Source organism: Rhipicephalus sanguineus, chromosome 1 (assembly GCF_013339695.2).
Source record: "Rhipicephalus sanguineus isolate Rsan-2018 chromosome 1, BIME_Rsan_1.4, whole genome shotgun sequence".
Lineage (NCBI taxonomy): Eukaryota > Metazoa > Arthropoda > Arachnida > Ixodida > Ixodidae > Rhipicephalus > Rhipicephalus sanguineus.
This window is the reverse complement of record NC_051176.1, coordinates 158,884,039-158,910,606: the sequence shown is the minus strand read 5'-3', so window position 1 is coordinate 158,910,606 and position 26,568 is coordinate 158,884,039. Positions and strand designations below refer to the sequence as shown.

Here is a 26,568-nt window from a genome sequence, read left to right as displayed (position 1 = left end):
GACTGGAAGCGCACACAATCTTCCAGTTTCAGAGGCCATGTCCTATCTTCCTTGGCAGGAAAAACTGTCTAGGGGACGCAACTTTTCTTTTTCAGTCAGCCTTATTGTCATCATTAATACACCAGTAGGTTTTGTAACATATTTTGTGCGGATGTTTTTCCCATGGAGGAAGGAAAACAATGTGGTTCTTCCGGTTGTCATTCCGCACGTGGTCGTGTTGTTGTTGTGTCAAGTGTTTTTGAGCCGTTAAGCGCGTCACATGTTCTCTGCTGTTGCGGTTGCTCAGTATCACTTAGTTAACGTGCACGTCCTGAAACACGCGGGTTCGATCGCGGCGATAGCGTTTCAATGGAGGTAAAATGGTGGAGGCTCACATTGTGTGCGATGTCAGTGCAGGTTAAGAAACCCAGACTGCATCGTTAAAACTCGCCAAACTGCATCGTTAAAACTCGCCAAACAGACGAGACGTTGCATGCATCTTTTTGCGACCTGCATCAAGTTTTGTTTGCTTGGTGCCATGGAACCACCAACTGTGCTGCCCGTAACAGTCGGCGGCAGCGATTGCCAACGCGCTGACATTGTTACAGTAGCCAATAAACAACCAAATCTGCTTGTCCCCAAGCACAGTATGAAGCAGGGCATCATTGGGGGGTCTTTCTAGGCTGTTCTAATCCAAATAAACTTTATTTTTATGTCTTAACTAACTTTTTCGGACTGTTCAATTTTTCAAACTATTTCGCGGACCCCGCAAGGTCCAGAAAATCAGTCACTGTAGCTGGAAGAACTTTTTTTTTGGACGATAAACGTTTGTATGTCTAACACTTCGTCTGCCTTTAATTAAGGCACCGTTTACAGTACACGGTGCCTAAGGCAGTAGCATATGGCAGGCCTGTGTGTGGGTATGCTTGGCTATAGTTGAATTCCAATGGCAGAGTTGGAGCAGGTTTTTCTGCTCGTTTCAGAGAAAGTGTGTTCCAATGACAGAGTAAGGACGGGAGTCAAATGTTCCAATGACACCATATTGCTAGCGAACACGCACAAAGGACGACATAGAAAGAGACAGGAAAACCGCTAGCGGTTGTCCTGTCTCTTTCTATGTTGTCCTTTGTGCGTGTTCGCTAGCAATATGGAAGCATACAATCAATACCAACTAGCCCAGCTTAATGCATTAACGAGTTCCAATGACAGTGAGTGGATAGGAGATGCTCTGTGGAGCAGGAAAAGTTGCCTTATGAAAATTGGCAGAGTGGGATGGAACTCTTTGTGATGTGCTTCCATGTTTACATGCTTGAGTGCCCCGCGACAGTCCTGAGTTTTCGTGGTAATGGCGGATGCCTTGGCGAGATATACAAGGCGTTTTTTTAAGACAATACAGATTTTTTAAATAAAAATACTATGACAGTCAGGCCCTTGTCTTCTCAAACGAACTCTACGTCGAGGCGGAAAAACTCTGCCGCACCTAAATTACATTCAAATAAATTATTACAAAAGTTTGTTAATTAGCTTTTTCATTATTAACTTTAGGGCCATTATTTATATGGAAGAGTTGTCGGACATCACAATTTATGACATGCCCATTTTTTTTAAATCGTGAGAAATGTACGTAATTTGAGAATCACCGAAAGGCCCCGATCTAGGCGAAACCAAAAGTGAGTGCACCGGACGCGCAGGAAATCAGTCATTCCTGTCACGTCAGACCGGAGGAAGCTCACGTGACCATTTTCGAAAAAAGGCAGCAGAATACGGTCAGGAAAAATGGCAAGTTATCACAAATACACAAATGGACCTCTTCGCATTTGGTGTGTAGTGCTAATTTGTTTCTTTCGCGCTGTACCCAAGAAAACCGCAATTTCCACTTTTTTCAGTGTACAGCTTAAAACTAGACAGCAGCCACTGCAGCGCTACTTCTTGTAGACACGCAAACGACTTCCTGTGAACATGCGAACGAGTTCTTTGCACTTCTTTCAAGTTTAACAAAGAAACGTCATTCACTTTGTGGGGATCGAGAGCGTCCTCCTACCTGGCGCCTCGTTCCCCAGCTGCCGCGCGCGTGCCGGCCGCGTAGCCCGGGCGCACTTAGGCACCGGCAATCGCCAAGATGGCGGCCAGGGCGCCTCTTTGTCTGGGCGAGCCAAGCGTCGGCTCCGTCCCGCGCTGGCATGTCCGGGCACGCTACGCTGGCGCGCTGCGCGGGCCTACGTCACAACGCAGCGCCATTCCCCATTGGGCCGCTGGTGACATCCTCCTCTCCTACGAGCTAAGATGCGCCCGACGATTCGCTCGTGGCGGCAGATGCTCTCAGGCTAGCACGAGAGGTTGACGCGCTGCTCTAGCAGGCGGCTTCTCGTTCGGGTGCTCGACCGCTGCCCTTTGTGTGGTAGTCTTAGCGCCGCTGGCAAGCGTACTCGATCGGTCTTGCGGAGTTCCCCTTACGGCCTGCAAGCCTGTGACTGTCGTACTGTGCTGCATCTTGGGTTAATAAACCCGTTGTTGTTGTTACCCTGCCTCGTGCGTGGTTTCTGCGCCGTGTCGGAGAAAACGATGAACCCGGCCGCAGCGTCGTCGCACGCAGCGGCAGTGGAGAACGTCGCGTCTACACGGTCGCGCTCGTAGGTAAGCCTAGTGCAAACCTATCTCCACAACTTAGGACTATAGTCGAGCGGACTTCGGCGCTTAGTTTTCAGTTGGCCTCTAGCAAAGCTTTAACACGCGTGTTCCCGGCCGCCAACTGCGCTGTCTCTTAGAGGTCCATTTGCACGTGTCCCAGAAAGACGCACGAGAGTTCTTTCAACGTTTTGTGTGCATATCGTGGTTTGAAAACGGATTTCCCTAGTTCCTTGGCGATATGAAATTTCGGGTGATACGAATATTTTCACTCCCCCTTGAGATTCCTATCCCCCAAATTCTATTGTAGCTCCAAAGGTGGGGCACGACCTCCTCTATAAACTTCCGACCTGCTCATGCCGCCGCTCCCAGTGTCGCCAGTTTTCTTTAGTTCCCCAAACTGCCACCGCACACCGCGGCGCCACAACTGACCCCCATCTATGCCCTATGGCATCGCCAGCTTGCGACTTTGCGGGCTTCGCTATCGGTTGCTGCCTCTGCAGGGTCTGCCTGTTCGGCGCGTATAGTAGGCGCTCGCCTTTGCGACATTCGGAAGTTATTGCATGACATCAGTGACGAGCGATAACCTCGCAGTGACTGCGCAATCAGAAGAAACGTTATAGGCAACGATAGCAGTACATTCCCCCAATGGTGCGCTGCTGCGTTTTCAAAGGTTTATGGTTTTTTTTAACTCGTACCAGCTATGTACGCAGAGTTCCCGGCGCATCATTAGGCGACATCCCGATTTTCCTATGTATACATTTGTACGAGATACTACGAAAGCCGTCATTTCTGAAGAACGGGGTGTCGAGCGCTCTTTCAGCAATGATAACGACGAATTGCAAAAGAAATATATCGCAGACCTAAACTGAGAGCGCGTTAAAGTAGCGTCGAAGATGAATATGCACAAGACAAAATAATACTACGTACATGTTCAGCGAAAGAGTGTTCGCGACAGACAACTCGATACGAGAATCTGTAGAAGAGCACTTTAGATATACCGGAGAGCCTATATACTCATGTCTAGCAGATTTACCAAAGAATTAGAATGGGTGCATTCTTAACCCATGGCTGACAATACCACTGTCACAGAATGGGAAAGTGTACATTAACTATTCCAGTTTGCCAGTTCTAACATACAATGAAGAAACTTGGAGAGTGACAATGAAACTACAGAAGTTAAGAACCACGCATGCAATGGAAGGAAAAATGATAGGAGCAAAACCAAAGCTATAGGCAGCAAGTGTATTTCAATAGTATTTTAGAGATACTTTTGAGTATCTGTATCTCTGTATCGAGATGGATTTGCAAAATGGTATTTGTATCTCAGTAGTGAAATATACTTGTACGATGTACGTATCGGTCATATCGCGATACAGCTAGTGCAGGACACGGGTATCATACATTGTGACTTTTTTTTTTTTGTCGAAACTGAACTCAATGTGTTCAAAAGGGGAAAGGAAGACTTTTTTTGTCCTAATCCAAGCAAAGGCACGCCGGCAGTCTGTGACACTGTGCGGGCGGCGAAGGGATCCTCACGCGTGCAGAATATCTCATAAAGTATATTTTTTTTCGTCTTTTTGCGAAAGCATTTCGGAAATATCCCATTATGTCAAAAACACATATGTATCTCAGAACCTGTGCTTGAGGCCCCCAGCACATGTATTTTGATATCTGTATTTAGGAATACTTTTCTGTGTATCTCTGCCCAGCCCTGGGTAAAACTAAAATATAGGAAGACAGGAGAGTAGATAAAAAAATATGTGCAACTGATATACTAGTTGATATTCGGGTGACCGCTAGCGTCGAATACAGTGTTTCGTAGTCCTGCAGAAACTCGGCTTTAGGATGAACCCACCATCAGCCCTTGGACGAATTATTTTTGCACATACAGCTATAAAGAACGATAAGGTAGGGCACCATTGCAAGAAATAACGCCAGGAATATAAGGACTGCATTCTGCAGGCCATTCTTTGTATATTATGTTCGATTTTTTTGTTGCCTACACGTTCCCGCTGCTCGCACGTAGACGGATACATAATGCAAAGGCCTTCGCGCGCTTAGATTTCGGGTCAGGTGGTCAACATTAGTAAGGAGCCCTCCACTTACGGTGCTTCGCATAGCCAGAGTGTTGCTTTCGGACGGTAAAACTCTGTGAATCAAGACGCTAGAAACTCGAAAAAATGCGACAATTACGCGCTCACTAGTGCGCCAGGAACCCAAGACCCGCGTGCGCTCAATGTAAACGAAGCCGCCGCATCGTCTGCTATGGGGGTAAGTGCTGGCGGCACCTGACGGCACTTTCGGTCCCTATCCGCAACTTTTCAGGACCGCGCGCCGCCGTAGGGGGAGCGCCGATGAGCAGGTCGTAAGTTTATAGAGGAGGTCGTGAGGTGGGGGCTCTGTTCCAGTCATGGGTTAGGTGCTGCTCTATGCAAGAGTCGAGTGCTCACATGCGAAGTTGGTCAGCTACTAGGAACCTCCCAATGGAGTTTAGCATTTGTATTATCCAGAGTTCCTACTCATGAATGACCGCATTCAAAGTTTAGATAACACTAACACTGCGGCGGTGATATTTTCATTCAGCAGATTCAGAAGCGTAATCACTTCCCAATTCTCGTTATGGTATAAGCCTATCAGTAGAAAAAGGACAGGTGCGATATGACCCTTCGGAAAAGCTGCTGGAATTTTTCCAGGCCAGAAATTTCGAGAGGCCCTGGTCTAATTAATGGCTTATTGTGACACAAGTAGAAAACTTTCTATAGTAAGCAGATATAGGCTTACCCTGATGATTGACCTGCGGTGCAGCAGGTGGTGCAGGGGATTCATCGTCTTTCCAGTTCATTGAATTACTGGTAGCAACAGTGGCTGCTGATGAAGGTGCTTCTGGAGGGCTGCCGCTTGTCAAGGATGCTTGTGAAGAAATCTCACCTTCTGGGACTAGATGTGCCGTCCCATTTCGCATGACCTGCAGCCCAGCAAGGAAGGTTTTCTACTTAGACAAGTGGCTGTCAGTTTAGATGCCTACAATACTGCTCTAGTTAGCTGTGGCTAGACGGGCCAATTCTCAATTTAACAGGCTGGGTAACTGACCTCACCTGAGAATCAAAATAAGCAGGCCGACCAGGAGTTTGGGCCACGCTGTTGGAAGGTGGACTGCTACCACCGTTGCCCAGCTGCTCTCCCCGAGGTGGCAGGGGTGCTTCATTCACCAAAGGGGTTGTGGCATCTGCAGTGTGCTGGACCACTTCCGTGTGCGCAGCTTGATGATGCGCCATTAGGGGCTCGGGAACCTCTTCCTGAGCTTGCTCAGCAGCCGTACTGCCTTCTTCCTCTTCCTCCTCCTCTGTGAATACCTCATCTTGGTAACGGAAGATGTCATTGCGCACGTAGTACTTCAGAGGCTGCTGGGGTGCCAGAACAAATGTCTGCATAAAGCGGCGCATCGGCTGGCCAGCATTCGACAGCTCACCTGTCACCTATGAAAGCACCCAAGGAAAATGATGCCCACAGAAATACATTAGGCACAGCACCACAATGGCTTCCTAATCGCATGATTCAAAAGCAGAAAGCCAAGCTCACACAATGCCCCCACTCACACACTCACTGGCCGAGCACTGTAAACTTTCGCTAACTCAAACGCCAACACCTGCATCTTTCGGTTGTCAAATTTTGTTCCTATTTAAACTTTTACATTTTAAACTTTTTCTGACAAATTCAGACATCTCAACAGTGAAAACAACAGGGAAAAGTCCCTACCCTATTGGGCATGGGTCACCTTTAAGAATGTGTCGCTGGAATTTCTTTTTCCCCGCAGCTAGATGTCGGAGGAACGAGTGAAAGTGATGCTGCTCAGCTCCATGTCCGTGCCGGAATATATGTGCACCAACAACCACATGTTGGTTAAGGAAGTCCCTAATACAGTCGAACCCATTTAAAAGGAACTCGAAAGTGTCGTGCAAAGTGGTCGTTATATCAGTAGTTCGTTGTATATGGACTCGCCCTTAAAAACGTGTGCTTAGCGGCCAAGCCCGCTGCGTGCTCACGAGTGAATTAACCGCCTTTGCAATGAGCCGACACCGTTTCACCGAAGCGCAGTACCGCGACGTGGAGCCGATCATCCCTGGCTAGTTGCGTGCAGCGCGTCGCCTACTCTGGTCGCGGAGTCACTGCCGGGCCGCTTGCTGTATGCCGTATGCGCGCGTTTGTACGTTTTTCGTGCTTGCTTCACTCCGGACCGTGCACGGGTGCGGCGACTAGCCTCTTCGTTCAACGCAGCGAAAACAAGTATTTTCCAAGCAACGCGCACTCTGCGTCTCCGCGATGCTCTCGCGGCCCTGCACAACGATGCGCGGCGCACTTGAGTTGTCACCTAGTCAAACATGCAGTATACGCTCGCTGTCAGTGCATCGGCGTTTCTCGGTGCCCGCGCCGCTCAACAACAGCGAGCTAATTTCGTTTCTACAAAGCGACGTGCACTTTAAAGCGGTCTCGCACGACGCGGCGGCGGCGAACTTGCGAACGGCAGCATGGCTAAGCATGGCGCGCTCGTACCGCCGTCAATCCGCAGTGTACGGCGTAGTACGCCACACGCGCAGCCGAGCAGATATCTACAGATGACTGTGATAAGGTTGTCGGCTATAAGGCATAATGGCACGTTCATCGACAACCGCCACCTCGCCTTCGCTCCTTTCTGATGCTTATCCGCGAAGGCATCGCCGCAATCGCGCGGAAATCGTTATAACCGATTGACCGGTCTCTGCCATTACTGGAAAGACGGACGACTTTTCGCGGCACATTGTGGCGTCGACGAGTTTAGGGACGCAGTGAACCTTTTTGCGATGGAAAGTTATCGCGGTTATCACTTCAATTGCATTTATGCCTTCTTGCGTTCCAAGGCATTGTTTGGTTCATTGCAGGCGGTCGTAGCTGCAGAGAACGGCGTCAGGAAAGGTTACTGTGCGAAAGCTGACCGCAAGGCTTCATGATGCCTACTATTTTTTTCCCCCACTGCCATTCTACCACTGAAGAAACGCCGGAAAAGTGAGCGACCTCGCTCGTAGCGTCCGAAATCTGCGTGCGGTGCTCACCGATCTGGGTATCTTAGTCGCGAGTAAACTGGAGCGGGGCACGCGCGAGCGCGCCCGTCACGCTTTAGAAGGCATATTTAGCTTTTTTTCGCTTCGTATGTGCACGATATTTTTACCGCGACCGTGTCTGAAGCGTTCGTTGTAAAAGTAGGAGGCTTTGAAAAATGTTCGCTATATCTGGACGCAGCTTCAATGGTTAGCATAGGAAAATCGTAAGTGCATCCAAATATGGTCGTTATAACCGATAGATCGTTATAAGTGGGTTCGACTGTAATAATAACAATAATAATAATAAATAAAAAAGTCTGTATCCCGTGCGGAACGCTCACCGCAGTACAGTGGTGTCATGCAGAAAAGCTTACTAAGATTGAGAAGGGGCTACTAGCTGTCATGGGACAACACATTTTGTCCCTTAATTACACACACCTGCATGCCTCATAAGAATGAATACCAGTATGATCACACTGGGTCCAAAAACGTTACTTGCAAGCATTCAGAGCTGTCTATGATGAAAATAAGAATGCATGGCAGTTTTCTTCCTCACTCCTCTGAGAGGTTTCCATGTGAAAAGCAAAGTACCATCTTCACAAATAGCAGTAGTTCTTTATGAGCACTTGCACAGAGCTCAACCCACAGTGTTTCTAAGCGCTGCATTGTGTGATCAAAGTTTAACAAGCATGCTGTGCAGTGCTGGTTGAGCACACTTGCACATATAAACACTTTGCCCTCTCTACTTGTATAAGCCACTTGTGCTCTTATAAGCACATTCAAAGCTACGACCACATGTGACGCACCATCTAGCTTTGACAGCAACACTGCTGATACCATCCAGGAGTCCCGGAGGCTTGCGTGTTATTATTTACGCGCTCTTCTATGGACATGACACGCAAAAATATTGACAGATTAAATTCCACAATTTCTAAATACATATACAACTGACATTTCGCTGCAGTTATGCCGTGCTACCTCCTTGAAACGAGCTACCAGCAATGAGTGCAGAGCTGAGAGCGTCTGCCTTTGCATCACACTGCATGAGCTTGACCCCGCTTGGGGAGCCTCTGCTGATATTTCTTCTGGTCTAACCAGCATGCCTTCAAGGCAAGCAGAGATTGTAGTCAAGACAAACACGCACTAATTTATCAGCATGAGTAAAGTCATGCTTGGGATATACTGTGTGATTTGCGGAAGATTATGCACTGCCATAACGCTTCTGCTTAGCCATTTACTGTGGTTGCAGCCGAAGAAGCGACTTTATAAGCTGTGATCAAAGGTAAAGATTGTTTCTGTGGTGGTTGCGCAGACTGCCATCAGTATGTTTCCATGACCTGGCCAGGTCTTTTTTAAATTGCATCAAAATTCCCTGAATTTTCCAGTTATGTCCAAATTCCATGACTATTCCAGGTTTTCCAGGTTGATATACATTCTTGGCTTATACGCAGTGCGTGTTCTATGCGAGAAAATACAGTATATACATATTTGTGGATCTCTCATTACATCACAAGTTGGTATGTTGGCCCAGGTCATATTTATGAGAACTAATAATTCAAACAAAATCCTGGGGTCCCTTCGCATTCGAATTATTGATAGCATGGATGTCATGCTGTATTACCGAGGATGTTTTCCCAATCATGAAATCAGCCAATGACCTTGTCCGTCCCTACAACGCCAATCTATTAGTTTGCCAAGAAGAGAGCAAGCAATTTACAGCAGTTTTCAAAACCAATTCGCAAATTCTCAGCTGCGTGCAGTGCAATAATATTTGGCTAATGTGTTCACAGGACCCTTAACTTCTAATCGGGAGCATTTTCTGATCATGTGCAAGTGCTGCAGAGCCCCTTCAATAAATAACGATTGCACTAATGGACACACCAGCAGGCAATAGGGTTTTTTCAGGACACATTTATCGACAGTGGTCAAGCAGACATTGAGGACAACAGGCATTTGTCCATCTGCAAGATCTCCGGCGCAAATTACATCATCATAAAAAACCACTCATTGCCAGCATTGTTGGGTACATACTAAGTGCTGCTTTCACTTGTGGAAGTACAGGAATGCCCACCTGAATGACAACACCTTCGCCTAAAGTAGTGAGTGAGTCCACTTGCTTGATCTTCGCATGACAGTCGCGGAAATTGAGCTGCATGATGCGTTGATGGATGTCATGTTGACCCATCACACACTCCTGTTTTTCAGGGCCCCCATGCACAAAGGAGGAGTCCTGACTGTAGAACCTGCAAAGGACCGTGCAAGAATTTCCAAGCACTAAAACTAATGTAAGACAACAACGTAAGTGCTGAGACACTAACAAAGACTGTTCACTTATAGCTATAATCAAAAAAGATAAATAGTTAAATCTTTCATTATGAGAAAATGGTCATATTTCATAGGTCATGGGAAAAATTTTTTTGCCAGTATAAAGAATACTCCAGCACGCATTGAAGCATACTAAATTGTGCACAACGAATTGCTCTTTGCAAGCAATTTACGTTGCAGTGCAAGAAAAATATGGAACATGTGAAAATTTGAAAATGCATCAGTTTTTGTTGCCAGTTGATAAACCAACAATAAAAAGACCCATATATACAAAACCATTCAAAACGAAGAAAATTCAGAATATATACCTTTTGGAGATAAATGACCAACGAATAGTATGAAAAATAAATGCTCTACACAGTGCTGGTATTAACGTACATAAACTTCATTGCTCGTGCCCCACAGCGAGGCAGTTCCTGGTTTTAGTGCAACACAGGTGCACTCGGCACTTTCCGCACAATTTTTTTTTTTTTAATGAGAAAAGCCTACTGGTGTTCTAATATAGATGGTTGCACGGGATGTGAACAATGCCCATATAAATCAGAGTCCAATGAACTTCACTAGTTCGTCCAGCGTCGCGTCACCTCTTTCCATGAGCCACCTCTCTCTGCATAGGCTGGCATTCCCAAATATGCATCCAAGCATATTTATTTGTATTTTTGCAGATAAAAAAAGATGTGCACGGCCATAAAACGTCTTGCCCCGCTCCGAAGTGCGGGACCGAGATCTGCTCCGGGCAGCCTTCTTGGCGTGAAGAGAAGCTTCACAGCCGGCGGCAGCACATCGCGCCCAAGCGATGTCTGCACCTTGCACATAAGTAGCTCCAAGATTGCGCGCAAAGGTTGGCAGCTAAGCACGCATGGCAAGGAGACTTGAGGCCGTATACGAAACCAACTGCTGAATGGCTGCTGATGTCCTAAGCTCACGGAAAACATCGCCACCCTCAGAGCCTGAAGCTGAGGTGCTGTCATCTTCAGACTCAAAGCTCATGTCCTTGTCGCTCAATTCAGGTGCAGTAGCAAGATAGTTTCAAGCAGTGCGTGTGAAGCCACTGCCATCGGATCGACTAGCGAAACCAGATGCCGACACTGGATGCCATCCTCTGTCAGATTTAACAAGAGAAGCGAAACTGAAACTTTTGGAAAGTGGCTGATAAGGCCAGCTCCACTCTTTATACATGTGGCAGACCTTCGGAAGTAAGTTTTGGTAAAATAAATCTTCCCAGACTCCTAACAACAGCTCTCAAGAGAACACCTGGCGTAAATTTCGGGGGATTATTACCACTCAGCACTATCATACTGCGAAGTATTTGACTTGCAAGGGTTCGTTTGATTACAGAATTTTCATGTTAGTGAAGCATAAACAGAAGCAGCACGCATTTCTTTCCAGTGTGTCAGCCACACCCGCTTTCCCAACAAGACACATTGGTTTGCAAAAATTAAAACTGATTCTGAAAGTACAGTGGCTGGACAAACTGCTGAACGTGCTAGGTGCACGAGAAACAAAGCACACATACCAAAATCAGCGATTCAAAACATAGATCACTGGTAATCTATTTGAAGAGACGTGGTAAGAAAGAGTTAAGCTGATATATCTAACTGCTAGCTTTAGCAGGTTGCCATGAGATGTGGAGACAAGAACTCACAAAACTTTAACAAATGACTGGAGAAACAACTGGAGTCGTAATCTGTGACAAAGGTGATTGCAACATTCACTATTTAATAGCAAGCTTTGATGAGGCCTACTAATTAAATTTACATATGAAATAAAGCAACACTCTCCTTTGCCCGCCACGGTGGTCTACAAGGTTATGGTGCTCGACTGCTGACCCGAATGTTGAGGGATCGTATCTCGGCCGCGGCGGCTGCATTTTCGATGGAGGCAAAAATGCTTGAGGCCCGTGTACCTAGATTTAGGTGCATGGGTCTTTAAAATTTTGGAGCCCTTCACTACGGCATCCCTCATAATCATATCGTGGTTTTGGGACGTTAAACACCAACAATTATCATTATTATTAATGCGTTCCTTAGATGACTGCTGAACTGATCTGAATAGAATTCAGGAGCACCTTCCTGAACAAGTGACCACAGGAAAATGCTTTATAGGCTTGTTGCAAGTTAGCTTCGAGAAGAACACGCTGGTAGCTGGTGATCCAGCTAAGTAACTAATGCAGAGGCTATAAATGAACTTGAATGTAAAACCTATGCAAGGTTAAAGTTACTAATTGGTTTACAAAAAATTAACTAAATGAGTGATCAACACTGGTCCAAAAATTAATATTTTAGATTTCATTGAGCATATTGCATTTTATGCACGTCACTCAGCAGCCAGAAAGTGAACATTACTGCATCATTTAGGAGGAAAAATAGTGAATTTATTCTTTAGGACAGCACCAATTTTGGGGCACCAGTCATTCTCGCAAACTTGAGACAAAATGCAAAGTATAGACCTTTTTTTCGTGGGCGCCGCCATATTGCCTAGCGGGCGGCGCCGTCTCTGGTCTGGCAACCCACTGGCATGTGCGAAGCTCCGCGTTTGTATGGAAGGTATGCGCGCGGCTGCGGTTGCAGTCGGTTTTTTTCGTTTTGGCGCGCTGAATTTCGTATCAAGAGATGCGGTCTACGCAGGAAATGAGTCTGTGAGACGTCCTGAAAAGGTTAGTTCCATTGAGGGTCAATGATGTTAATATACGGTGGCGCGAACGTGTCGCAAGTGGTCGATATCATATATTTTCGGCCCTGTCTGTTGGAAAACCACGCAAATATTTCGACTCGTTCTAGCAGGGCAAGCAAGTTCCACTACTCTTAGGGGATACAATGAATTTTTTTTCTTGGAGTGTAATCTTTTAGTTAGTTTTTTTATTTATTCACGGTGTGTTTATGCTGTCGCACCGACTACCGCTCGTACATTCGGTCGTGAGTGAACACGCAGCCTCGATTTCATGGCGCAGCATCTGTTTGTTGCTCACAAACAGTTGCCTATCTTGTTTCTGAACTTCTAAGTGACCGCTTATTACTCGCTCGTTTATTGCCCACCGGTGTGGACGAAGTGAGAGCTGTTTACGGGAGGTGCTCGTACATAAGAACGATGCTGATGTTGACATGCCGACGCGCTTCTTTTTCTTTTTTTTCTTTTAAGAGTCGTGATATTTGATTGTATTTCGGCGGTGATAAGATGAAGATGGTTAGAGAGTTCCTTCTGCCGGTGAGGCAAGAAGCGCGCCCGGGCTCGAGCCTTTGATCGGCATCGGATGTGATTCGCGTTTTTTTTTGTTTTTGTTTTTTGTAACTTCGTATATCAGATGTACTCTTCTTGCGGAATTCTTGCTGTCATTCACAAAGCTAAGCAGCAAAATTGGCACTTCAATAAACACTAGACAAGCGTAACAATGCGGTTTCTGTATCGAGCTTAGAAGATAATTAACTATGTTATATATCATTGCGCGACTTGTCGGACACGGTTCTCAACCACGTAAAAATTTGTCTTCCTGAGGTAGTTGTTCTACACACTGAGCGGTAGCAGTCTTCTTTTTTTGCTTTTTTTTTTTTTACTTTTCGGCTTTCCTATCACTCATCGTACACGATACACCCCGTTGTCTTACGGAAGTTGCTACCTCGCGACAAAGATCTCGCCACGTCCTTTTGATGTAGTTTTCATTGAATGTTTGGGTTTTACAAGGCTGGTATGGAGCAATAATTAAATGTGTGATGCCGGTTACACCGCTGCGAAGTGAGGGATTTCTCGTCCGTGCTAATACCGGTATACATCAACTGCAGAGATCACCGTGTTGAGCCGGCCTGCGAAGCTAATTGTGAGACCAACACATCATATTAAAATATAATAATAAAACGAACCGAAAACAACTCAGGTGGCTACTCGAGTGGTGCTTAGATGTTTTGGACTTTACCGGACAGGGCCGTAAATGACCGCTTGTGTTTGTTCGCAAATCTGGCCATATACGATTGACACTTAACTGCGTGGAACACTGCGAATTCCGGATATATTGCGGCACTTGCCGATTTAGAACCTGTAACGTAACACAAACGATGTACCTTGAAGAGTTTACAACCGCACACACTCCGCGTTTGGTGATGCGCGTCGCATACTTATTCAGACAGCGGTTTCCTTTTTTCTCTAGTTGTTAGAACAACCAAAAACGGCACAGTGGTTTCCCGTTGACCTTTCGCTGGCTGACATTGCAATAAAAGAGAACAAAATCCGCAGGCAGACCTAAAACACGCAAAAATTGTTCGACAACGCCACTCATCCAAGCATTAGCCCGCGCACTCGGCGCAGTCGCGCACGAGCCAGAAAGGAGGAAAGCGCTGGTTGCCAGTCCGGTCCTCCTCGCCCGATGCAACGGTCTATACCGGGTGTCCTTGCTAACTTGTGCTAAGGATTAAAAAATGCAATATTAGAGGCAGGCGAGTGAAATAAGTTGCATATTGCCACCTTGCGCACTATCGACAATTTTTTGTTTTGTAATTATTTGCTGATTAGGATTACTTAAATAAAAATATAGACTTCAGGCAAGAAAGAGGATTTGCAAAGTTCGAGAGCGTGTTCACAAACCCCTGTTGCATTATTTGCAATAAAGAAAGACGTGTACCATTTTTTCCAAGCTGCAAAGAAGCTCGCAAAATACCAAAAAAACATGTGATTAGCGCATTCGCGCGCAGTGATCATGCTGCTCTCAGCTGTGGTTTGAGCGAATGGAATCAGCTGCGGCCACGACTCGCCGGCTCCATTGCAATGGTAGGCCGATAAGTTGCCGGTGGTTTCTTGGCCCACGTCAGCCAGTGGGCGCACGTGACGGTGCAAGTTGTAGCACCATTGCTTCGCTGAGCAACATGCCCTGCCTCCCTGTGCCAACATTCGCAGACGAAAAAATGGTGCTCAGTAAATCACGGGCAGCCACACACTTGTAGAGCAAGAGGGTAGCGCAACCTCTTCCCTGCTAATATCTGTAAATCCCATAAAAAAAGTTGCACCTGCTTCGCTTTTATATGTCCCCCCAACCTATTGTACTAAGTTAACTTGCAGCACCCACAGAATTAATTCTTTCGTTACTGAAGAAAAACGACTAATTTTGAGTGCTTCCATAAAATTTTTTTTTTTTTCTCTTGAACAACTAGACATATTTAGCATTGCTATACATGAAATCCTAGCTCATTAGTTCTGCTTTTCATATATGGGAAGTGCTGCAAAGGTTAAAATTATTTGAAGTTTATTTGGCAATTCAACAAATATATCTATATATATATATGCACAAGAAAAGAGTAAACCCAAGAGAAGTGAGTGAGTGTGCTTAGCCAGAAAATTATTTTCAGAATTCTGAAATATAGAAATTGTTCCTGGTTCCCTTAGCTATCGTTCCAGTATGTATATCCCCTTTGACGCGAATTATGATGCACTGTCTATGAAAGTGTCGAATTCATATAGCATAATTCCGAGTGACTCAATATTACATTCCAAGAAAGGAAATGAAGTGTGTTCTTTCATAATAGTTTATGTAATTAATTGCATTTAGCATGTAATTAAGTATTGAATTATTCTGCAGTCAGTAGCATAACAAAAATGAAATCATAGGGTCCAAATGTGCACACAATTAGCTTTTTGTTGTATTCATTTTGAGAAAAAGAAAAGTAATGCTTTTGATGTTGGTCCGGGAACGTGGCATGCCAAACAACCCGTCGAACATCGCTGTGCCTTCACCAAAGTGATCGGCTACAGTCATACGCAGCACACTGAGGTGAAGACATTACTGACTATGCGGAAGGTTCAATTCATCCAATGAGCAATGCATCTTGCGCTCTTATGGCCACAAGTGACACAACTGGCATAAACAAGTTGCATACACAAACGCAGCCACCGCCGGTGAAGGGGATATCAATCCAGTGAACCATGTATTGCATTTTCCAGAGCTCATCGGTCTAGCAGCCTTGACGATTGTGCCACTCGGCAAAACAGTCACTTGAAGGCAGGAAACTAAAATAAAATTTGGAGGTGGAACAGAAGATGTTTGTTCTTTGTCATCTTTATTTTCTCCCAGAAAATCTAGCAATTTCTTCTTATCTCTATTTTTTTGGTTGGTGTCAAGTAGGGTACAGAGGTGAAAAGGAGGGGGGGGGGAGGACTTGAGAACGGGGCATGTCCTTATGCAAGTTCATCAAAAAGGTGCTTCTGGAAAGTTCTAGGTCTTTACGGTGTTCATGGAAGTGAATGAAGCTGTTGACACATGCGATATCTACAGAGTGAAAAAAAAAAAGTTTCCCGCCAACGCATGTATTTTCTAAGAAAGTTGTTTGTGCAATGGTGTGCCATTTGTCCACCAGTATAAGTGGAGAGGCGACACTTCAACACTATGTAGATCATCCCAAAAAGTTTCAGCATCTCTAGTGGGAGTGACTCTTTTCAGGAGCTGTCACACTGAGAGCAGTCTCAGCCAAAATATTCATCCAGGAGTATTTTTAGTGTTGTCACACACACGAAGCCTTCATAACTTCAGTTGTAAAAAGTAAAAATAAAAAAATCAAGCGCCCATCAGAACTGACACACGTCGCAGTGCATTTGGCAAAATATATTGGTCATACACGTTGTTGAGGCCCTAAACACAAAAATAAAGCCGCAGTCGTCGTATGGAGCAAGTTTTCTTTTTATATACAGCGCAGAGTTGAAAACGAAACTGACATGCGTCCTTGTTGTTGAAGTTTGAGGCATCTGAGCTAGCCCATCTTTCTCAAAACTCAACCACCATTGCCCACATGACATTCGCAGTTCAACCCTGGCCCTCTGGACTTCAGCAGCTACGGGTCACCTGACCACGGCGGCGGCGGTCAGACTTTTAATGCCAGTGGAGGGTGCTAAATATCACTCGACCCAGACAGGTTGCCACTGGAAACTGAACATGGTAACGCTCAACCCTCAAACTCTCTTTAGTGAATTAAGACTAGCAAAACTACTCAAACGATCAGCAGGTCTAACTCTGATGTCATTGGCCTCAGCACCACCTGTCACAGCAGCATTGGGTAGTGCGAAGTCAGACTCCCTTGCAAAGTTTGCAGTGGAACCATGTGCAACTAGCGAGTGCAAAACAACAATTTGGCTTAATATTGCGTGTGTTTGCGCATTTAACACTCGGAAAGAGAGCTATGAATTTCTCCCCACTAGTCGGATGAACCGCCACGAAGTGCTAGCTGAATCACTCACTAGAACAGGATGGCGGCAAAAACAAAAGCAGACGCGCTACGAATAAACGCTACAATCAACGCTACTGTTGCGTTGTGAATTGCCACGGACATGAAAGACTGAATAAAAATGTTCAGTTTTACCGATTTCCATCCATAGCTGTCGTACGAAGCAGAAAGGCGAGAGCGATGAATACAGGTCTTTGCGAACGTGTTGGGTAAGTGAATTACTCGCGTTCTCCACAGCCGGTCGCATGAGAAAGTGTGATAATGTGGCTCAGCTGTTATTGTTTTGCGTAGCCCTGACGGAGAACTGATGAAGCTCAGCAGAGCTTCTGACTGTGGTGCGCACTGTGTAACACGAAGTGAGCAGCTCGAGGCAGACTGAAGACGCATGATAAACATCACGCACACCGCGACCTCCCACGCATGAGCATTTTGAAGGCTTGAAGTTCTGCTTTTAACTTGCAAATGCTAACATGTGCACCGTACAAGTAGATCGCAGTATGTTGGTCGTGACCGCCTTCAGGATCAGTGACCTCCGCGATTGCCGGAGCTAATCGCAGAGGGCTCTGTTTTGCCTTTGGTTGTACCTAACAAAAGTGAACACGCACGTATCCCCATTTACAGTATATATAAACTGAAGAAAACCGTCAACAGAACATTTGAAGGTGCGTAACAAAACACATAGGAAGCCAGAGATGAAGGGAGAATGCAACTGGAAAGGCAAAAATTACCAGGGCCATTCGTCCCTGATAAAGCGAGCTTTGTACCACTGATCTTAAGCTGCATAGCTAACTTCACCACTTTGACATTATGTATATACCCAAATTTAACGCATTTAGGCACTACAGAACGGACGTTGGAGGGCTTGCTTCGAACTCGATGTCGTGCAATGCTCGTTTGTTCTTACACAAGTTGCAGCGCACCGTAATGAGAAACTCGTTTTGCATTGTAGCCACAGTTTGCTTTGATGAGCTTCCTACTTTTCTGAAGCATGGATTGGCAGAAGAAGCTTTCCAGGTCCTTGATATTCAGGAAACCGCACCTCAACACACGCAAAAGAGGGGGTTACACTGAAACCATGATATAGCGAACATGGATATAACGAAATATCGGTTATAAAGAAATAAATGACAGTCTTGCAATACATACAGTGTTAAGATATACGTTTATAACGAGTTTTGGGATATAACGAAGTTCTTTTAGTGTAAGATGCAACTTCGTTATAATGAGGTTTGAGTGTATATTGTGGCCTATGCACATTCGCTTGTGGATGGCTCTCTTTGCACTACCCAGTTAGCGCAAGGGCTGCGATGAAGGCGCTGGTGGCGGTGTTTATCGCAGCGCCGCCTGGGCAGTCTGATGTCCATTGCACCAGGCACCACGCTATGTGAATTGTGCAATAAGATGGTGGTTTAAAGCTTCCCACACACTACAAAAAGCTCATTTAAATAAATTCATCATCATCAGTCACGGCAATAACAAAATTGTGTAGCTACGTAGGAGCATATATTGCATTAGTCACATGGTAAAACTTCTGGTACAACGCGACATGAATTGTACAATGGGGGGGAGCATTAACCCTTTGAGACGCTGTGTACACAATTGTGTACACCACTTATATTTGATATTTGTAACGACTAGGGGCTCAGAAGTAGCAAAATAAATTGAGCATGAGATTATTTGAACCTCCTGCATAATAAATTTGTCTTCATTTAACTTCATTTTGCAGCGTACTGTTGCATATCACCACTTTGCTGAAGGCACTACCATATTCGACAAGTCGTTCGACGTGCCACTTCCCGCAACCCACGTCAAAAGTATAATTTTTCTTTGCTCATCATTAGCATAGCCGAAAATGAATTTGCACTATATTTCTAGCGTGAGTTTTCATTCAGTTTATGCAAGAACAGAGCATGTATGGCGTCGGAAGATATTTAATTACAATTTAATTAGGAATGATTACTATAACACCTATAAATTAATATTTTGCGACATTATTTTTGTTGCAATATAATAGCAAGTGCCTTGAAATAACATTTTACCGATTTGACGCATCTACAGATAGTTCTTCATAGGTGGCGTCTGAAAGAGTTAAGATGCCGAACAACTGCACAAGCTTTAAAGCTGCCATATCGCAATGGGCTGTGCCATAGTTCATGACCAGCAGCTGCAACAGCATTGACAGCGGCTTTCTGTTTCGTGACTAGTCATGTTTGCTGCTATATATGTGCACTGTTGAATAAGTTTGCACCAGGGGCAGTAATCTAAGACTATCCCTTTTGGAGACATATCCAAAATGTCGCTTTCAGTGAGCACCAATTGAATCGTTGAGAAAAGGTGGGCAAGTAAAGTAGTCCTCTGAGTCTTTGGGCATGCGAGATTCTGTCGAGCAAAGCAACACTGTCGCCCCAAAAACTGTCGTCTTAGAATACAGTAGGCTCTCGATATTTAAGCGAAGAGAGGACCCTTAGATTTTGTTTTAATTATCAGAAGTTCTCATAAATATAACCCTGGGCAACTTAGCAACTTGTGCTGTAATGATTATTGTTTCTTAGGGACGCAGCGATGTCACACAGCTGTGAATGACTGCAAGTAACATTTTTTGACATCAGCAACCATACTGGTACTCGTTATTACACGGCACATGCAAGCATGTGTAATTAAAGGGACACTAAAGGCAAATATCAAGTCGACGTTGATTGTTGAAATAGCGGTACAGAAACCTCGTAGTGCTACTTTTGTGCCAAGGAAGTGCTTATTTTGAAATAAAATCCTGTTTTAGTGGTCCGCATCACGTTACCGCACTTCAAGTCACCCGCCTGAAAGCGGTATTTCACACGTCACTGTTGCCGTGCCCAACGTTGCCCGCCTTTACTGCGCGGTGGCGTGCAGTGGCAGCGTGCACCATTCGGGCATCCGGCAACATCACATGCATGCGGTATTTTGTCGAACTTTCTGTCAAAGCGACTTTCACGAGCGTGCAAAACACAGGCGGCAGTACTCGATCCCGAAACTACCACCGAGACGCGCCCGCGTGAGCGAAGCAGGGCGCCGAACGAAACGCAGTTCGGCGAAAACGGAACTTTTGAGCCACGCGCGCCGTTCCCCATGGCAACGCCACAGAGGATTTTTTTCCATGAATCAAACAGAAACGAACAAGCAGCATTTTATTAAGTCTCTTTATGCATGGAAGGTTCTTATAATGCAGCTAGTTTGATTACTAGTGATTTATTGTAGGCAGTCTCTCCCACGTCATCGGGATCACTTCCGATATGTCCCACTCGTGGCGCTCATCGTGTGATAGATTTAGCTTAATTTCTCGGTAAGTAGGGCACTGCTATTGTTAATACTGCCGTTTTAGACGTTGTCATACATTGAGCTTTCACTCTGACATAAATTGTTATTTGCCCTTAGTGTCCCTTTAAAGGACAAAATTTGGTGTGTCACATAACAGCTGGTTGGCCCTTCTCAATATTAGTACGCTTTTCCACGACACCACGTGACTTAAAGTACTGACACCATTCTTCGAAAGAGAGTTTACTCTGGTATACAAGTCTCTTGTATACAGAGACAGCTCTGAGCAAGTGTGAAGCTCAGCAAATGCCGATAAGATACTTTATTTTTATATTAAAGTCAATTTTCCCATGGTGCACGTACCGACATCAACACTATAAGCTTGACGTCAGGCTACACTACTAATTCTTGCGACTTCATGCAGCAGTCTGGCTAGTTGTGATGACGTCAGGCACCAAACTTCCAAAATGGCCGCTTGTGCGTGACCAAAATATTCAAAATGGCCACTTGTGTATCACCAACGGAGCCACGGTGGGGAGCGGCCGTGGAAACATCACATCTTGCGCAAGCACGTGATGAGAAGCTCACACTATGTTGTGACGCCCGGGTACAGTAGGAACCGAAACCAGCTTTTAAAAACACACTGTAATTACTTTTTCAGGGTGCACTCACTCTTAGCAGTACATTTTCTAGGCTCTTGAAAGCTTGGCCTTTCATTTGATGCAAAAAAAAAAAAAAAAACAGAATTTTCAGGTCAATACCCCTTTAAAGGGCCCCTAAGCCACCTCTGATATTTTTTTCAAACATTTCAAGTAGACGCACATCGTGTGCAGAATGCCACCACGATCAACGATGCCACACGTAGCAGCGCTACAAGCCACGGGTGCGCCACTAATTCCACAAAATAATCTCTTCTCCTTTCCGGGCCTTTCCAGCCTCCCTATTGTTGTGTGTGACATGAACATGTTGAATCTGTGATGCGGCCTGCAGGCAATGCTGCGATTGGTTGAACAAGAACCTACTACTTCCGGTTAGTCTGCAAGCAGCTGCCCGCGCTCCTTGCTGTTCTTCGTCGTGTTGCCCGCATGCGCACACTTGCGAATCGGCAACTGCGGCCCGTAATGCCACTGCCAAATCGCTAGCGTACCAGCACAGTCACGCCTAGAGGTCTGATAAGCTGCGCGGACTAAATCCGACAGTTTTGCAATGGCTTTCATGCATCAGTGTGCGGTGCTTGGCTTGCAAACGCACCGACTGGAAAAATGAAAAAACAGGACACGTGTCACCGTACGGGTCCATCATGTTGGCGATCCTTTAAAGGGGAACTCTGGTGCATTTTCGACCATATTGAGATAACGCCGTTTCCAAATAGTATTAACAGTCCTGTAACGGCAAGGATGGCTCATTTTGCTGAGAGACTAGTCAATAATTTTAAATAAGCAATCAACAATGTGTCGAAACCGAAACGGAGCTAAGCTGCGTATGCGATGACGTCACGAAGTGTGCTACACGCCACCACGGCTGGCTAGGGTGTAAACATAGCACACTCGCTTCTTCTATCACGCGAAAAGCAAGCTGGCGATGTCATCCGACGCGGAATCAAGCTGTGCCAGACCATCTCAACTTACCAGTGACGAGTTCAGCGATGACTGCAGCTACTATATGAGCGCGGGAGCATCGCCTTTTGATTTCTACCCGCTGGCACGTGAAGTAGCTCACGTGCCTCGCATCGATCTCCTCGTTGCTCAATACTGTGCGTGCTTACTCTAAGACCCGATGTCAATGACGACTAAGACGCTATGCAGCTAACAAAACCGAACTTTGCTCGCGTCGTCGCCGCCTCATAGAAGAAAGCGTGCGCTGCAACCTTCTGCTGGGCGAGGCAGGGTCAGAAAAGAGTAGGCGCGTTACGTCACATACACAGGGTTGCCCACTTTAACACGCGTGATTCCGGAATTGGCTACCAATTTTAAAATTCGTTTTTTAAAAAACTAAATGACTTACGGTTGTATATTTTGGCACATATCATGAGGGCACCGAAGGGAACATTATGTTGAAAGTTTAATTGAAATCGGTGAATATCGAGAAATCCCCGGAGTTCCCCTTTAGAGGCGTGCACGCAACAGAGAGTCCATACCAGCACGATTCGTAGGATCACGGGCCGGCACAGCAACAACAGCTGACTGAGAATTGTAAATTCCAGGCTGCGTGCTGTGCTATAACGTTTGGCTCGCATGTTCTCAGGAGCCTTGACTACAGCTCAGCAGTGTTTTCTGACCATTCTGAAAAAGTGTTGCAGGGCCCTTTTAAAGCCATGCGGAAGCACCCCAGAATGGCGTGGAATGCCGTTCTGGGTCGCTTGCTAGAGATTTTATGGTACCCAAATTAATACAATGGAGCAGTCTAAATTAAGAGGGGACGCGGGGATCGTTTGTAACTTTTTAATTCCTTGGCATAGGCTGATGAAATTTGGCACACACACTACAAATCATCCTAAAAAGGCAAATTTAAATTTTCATAAAGATATCTTTGCTAGTTTTCATTTTATAAAAATTCACAAGTTTCTTCTCGTGGAAAACCTGGCATAGTGATGAAACATGCTAGGAGGCTGGAACTACTTTGTATCTTTGTTCACATTCTGTTTATACTTAAGACACTTTTAGATTTTTTTTACTGCTGAAGATTACGCTCAAATGCCTGTCTCAGCTAATCGTGCTATGCATTAATTATGAAATAAAGAATGAAAGCTTAAACAAAAATTCCAAGCCTATGTTAAAAGTACAGCACAGTCTATGGATTATAGTAAAACAAACAGCATAAAAATCGGTCCAGCCATAATTGTGCTATGCTTTCCAACAAGTGGCAGGCACAAAAGAACTCTTGAGAAAATGGACAACAAAGTTTTGGTTGCAGTTGACCCTATGCTAAAATGTGCCAGGACATTAATAATTAGTGTCGTTGCCAGGAGGCAATCTTTTGGGCTTCTACTTCTTAGTTTGGCACAATTTGGGAAGTTTATAGGCCTCTATCATTTACTGCAGGCGCTTTTGTGCAGCCCCCTGGAACGCAAGTGCACCAGGCTGCATGTAAACATTGGGCATGTTGGACTGTAACGCTACTTTTGCAGACGTGGAATGTGTCATCAGGCGGCCTAAATAGTGGTGTATTAGTTTGATGAAGCTTTGCGATCACACCTGTGAACTACTAACGCCTAAAGATTCATTTTCTTCTACGATAAACCGCACCCGCGCTGCAGAGCTGACGCCTTCTCGGCAGTCTGAAGAGGAGGACTTCGCACCGAACTGTAGGCTTCCCAAGCAACGCTTAGTGGCGCTGCTGCTCTTGACAGGCAGCGCCATCTCTGGCAGAACAATAGAAACTGGGGTGTCGTTGCCAGGAGGCAATCTTTTGGGCTTCTACTTCTTAGTTTGGCACAATTTGGGAAGTTTATAGGCCTCTATCATTTACTGCAGGCGCTTTTGTGCAGCCCCCTGGAACGCAAGTGCACCAGGCTGCATGTAAACATTGGGCATGTTGGACTGTAACGCTACTTTTGCAGACGTGGAATGTGTCATCAGGCGGCCTAAATAGTGGTGTATTAGTTTGATGAAGCTTTGCGATCACACCTGTGAACTACTAACGCCTAAAGATTCATTTTCTTCTACGATAAACCGCACCCGCGCTGCAGAGCTGACGCCTTCTCGGCAGTCTGAAGAGGAGGACTTCGCACCGAACTGTAGGCTTCCCAAGCAACGCTTAGTGGCGCTGCTGCTCTTGACAGGCAGCGCCATCTCTGGCAGAACAATAGAAACTGGGGTGTAAGCAGCGCGCGTTTTCCCTTCTCTCCACCGCGTTGCCACTCGCTTCTGTGCACGTGCAGAGCTGTCGCGGCGCCTCACAATGTACCGCCTGCAGTGCGGGTTCAAAAAGATCTCACAGCTGGACAAGCACTTCCGAAAAGCGAACTTGATAAAAGGAGAAAGGCTCGTCAATCACGTTAACGATGAAGAGCAGACGATCGACAACGACGCCCAACTCAAAGCGAAATGCATTTCCCAAGTCGCGATTACACCGTGTAGGACGTATACCTACAGATAAGTCTCATTCTGTCATGTTAAGATGAATAATGGTCCACATGCACTCCGAAATGAAGCCGTACATGCTATCGATGTTCTGCGGTGTGGACTACGAATCATATGATTGTTGTTTTGATATGGCATGCTTACAGTAGCAACCGTGTACTTTCGTGAACAAACGTTTGCAGCGTGCGAAAAAAAAAAAAATTATACGGCCATGGCACTGTTTCCTGAGAAGGTTAGAGTCAAGTCCTCCGTGCCGCAGGAGAATCACCCGCCGATTAAGACGCGAGCCAGCTAGCTGAGCTTTAACCACTGTGAAGCAAGAGGAACTGCTCGCCCCGTTTTTTCAACTCTCGTGTCATGCTTTTGTTTTTATGATATCGACTTGACAGGCGTATAAAACCTGCTGCGCGAACGCGGCTAGAAAATCACACAGTCAGAAGGTGGTTACTTCAAGGTTGCAATTGCAAAGCATGTATTAAGTGCCAGTTATATTTAGCGGCTTAAATATATATCACACTAATAAAGCGACAAAAACAAAGCAAAGCTGCAGAACGATGTCAAAGCTTGCTGAAAATGCACAGACGTCCGTTCCGGCGTGATAAACCAGCCTTCCCGACGCGTGAATTGCAGGCGCTGAACTTCTGACAATGTGCCGAGTTCAGTTGAATTCAACCAACTGCGCAACGCTAACGGTATAACGAGAGTGTGAACGTTCAACAACAACGGTTAGGTCTCACGAACACGGGGAATCAAAACACAAAGTGTTTTCACCTACAACCGCAACTGAATTTTCACAATGCGAGAAGACAGCGAGTAATCATTGCTGTAGTCGCTGCGTGCATGCGCCACGTTACTTACCGATTCAGGTAGTCGAAACGAACGAAAGTGATGAACTCAGACAGCCAAAATAGAAGGCGGGACAGCGCTGTCAGCTATCCACGCTTGCCGCCTTTATTTCACGTGCGACACGCCCGGGAATCAATACAGCTTCACACGTGAATCTCGTGCATTGGTGTTCGTCTGGACTGTTGTGGCAGCGCACGACGCAACAATACTTCAACCTCGCGTCCACTTCCGTGGGGTCGCTTCTGCCATCGCGGAAATGCACAGCTTCGCACAGCAAGCATCTCGGTTCAACGTGCCGAGCTGACGGCCCCCCAATTACTCGCACCGACAGAAGAACGCGTGCATACATGCGCTACCGCTACCGTGACAGGGGCTGAGTCGGCCGCGACGCCGTGCATAAGCTCCAGAGCTTTCCGACAGAGCCGCGGCGCGGCTGGCGCAGCGCTGTCGTCGCGCCGCAAACTTGAGCTTGGGTTCCCTATACCGCAGACGCATTTTCTCAGATTATTAACTTTTTGAAGTGAAACGAGAATGCTCTTCCGCTAGTGGGAACATTACACGGCCGTTTTATCGAAACTGGAACAGGAACGCGCGCGCACGAAGCTCCGGTCTCAGCGGAGCGGCGAGAGAGCAAGCGCTGGGAGATAGTCTCCGAAGTAAAGCTGGTAAAGCGGCACTAGCGCGTCATGCGATAAGTAGTAAGAGTTTTGATGATAAAGCGCTATGGTATACATCGCTGTTGCTTTATTACCGTCCCGGCAAGGGATGCACGCCACCTCAATAGGTGGCGTGCGTTGATAACATTATGCCCCATAAAGGGTTAATCACACCTTCAATCAAATCGCTCTGCAATAGCAATCGTGGAGTTTTTTTTTTTTATCCACAGATATTGCAGGTAACATTGGTAGATTGTAAAGTACCAATAAAAGGTAGCAATCGTCATGTTAAAATAGGAGACACAAACTGAAAATAATACAAGGGTACACCCCAACATCCAGCCGTGACGACGAGGATGTAGCACAGTTCTAGAAGCATGCTGAAGTAGTAATTCAATGCAAAAGGTGCAAACCCAGCACACCAGTCATGTGAGACTAACACAAAGGAAGAAAACAGGAAGGAGAACAAGCTATGATACAGACTCTAGGA

General features: G+C 45.8%; 1 protein-coding gene across 1 annotated transcript in view; it reads right to left on the bottom strand.

Annotated features, from left to right (window-relative positions):
- The window catches only part of LOC119401039 (ras GTPase-activating protein-binding protein 2), a 93,968-nt gene that overhangs the window by 56,264 nt on the left and 11,136 nt on the right, over positions 1 to 26,568 (bottom strand). The window contains exons 3-5 of the mRNA XM_037667872.2: positions 9,754 to 9,925; positions 5,703 to 6,083; positions 5,389 to 5,572 (exon numbers count right to left, since the gene is read on the bottom strand). Of these exons, the coding sequence (XP_037523800.1) occupies positions 5,389 to 5,572; positions 5,703 to 6,083; positions 9,754 to 9,925 (737 nt within the window). The remainder of the gene's footprint in view (positions 1 to 5,388; positions 5,573 to 5,702; positions 6,084 to 9,753; positions 9,926 to 26,568) is intronic.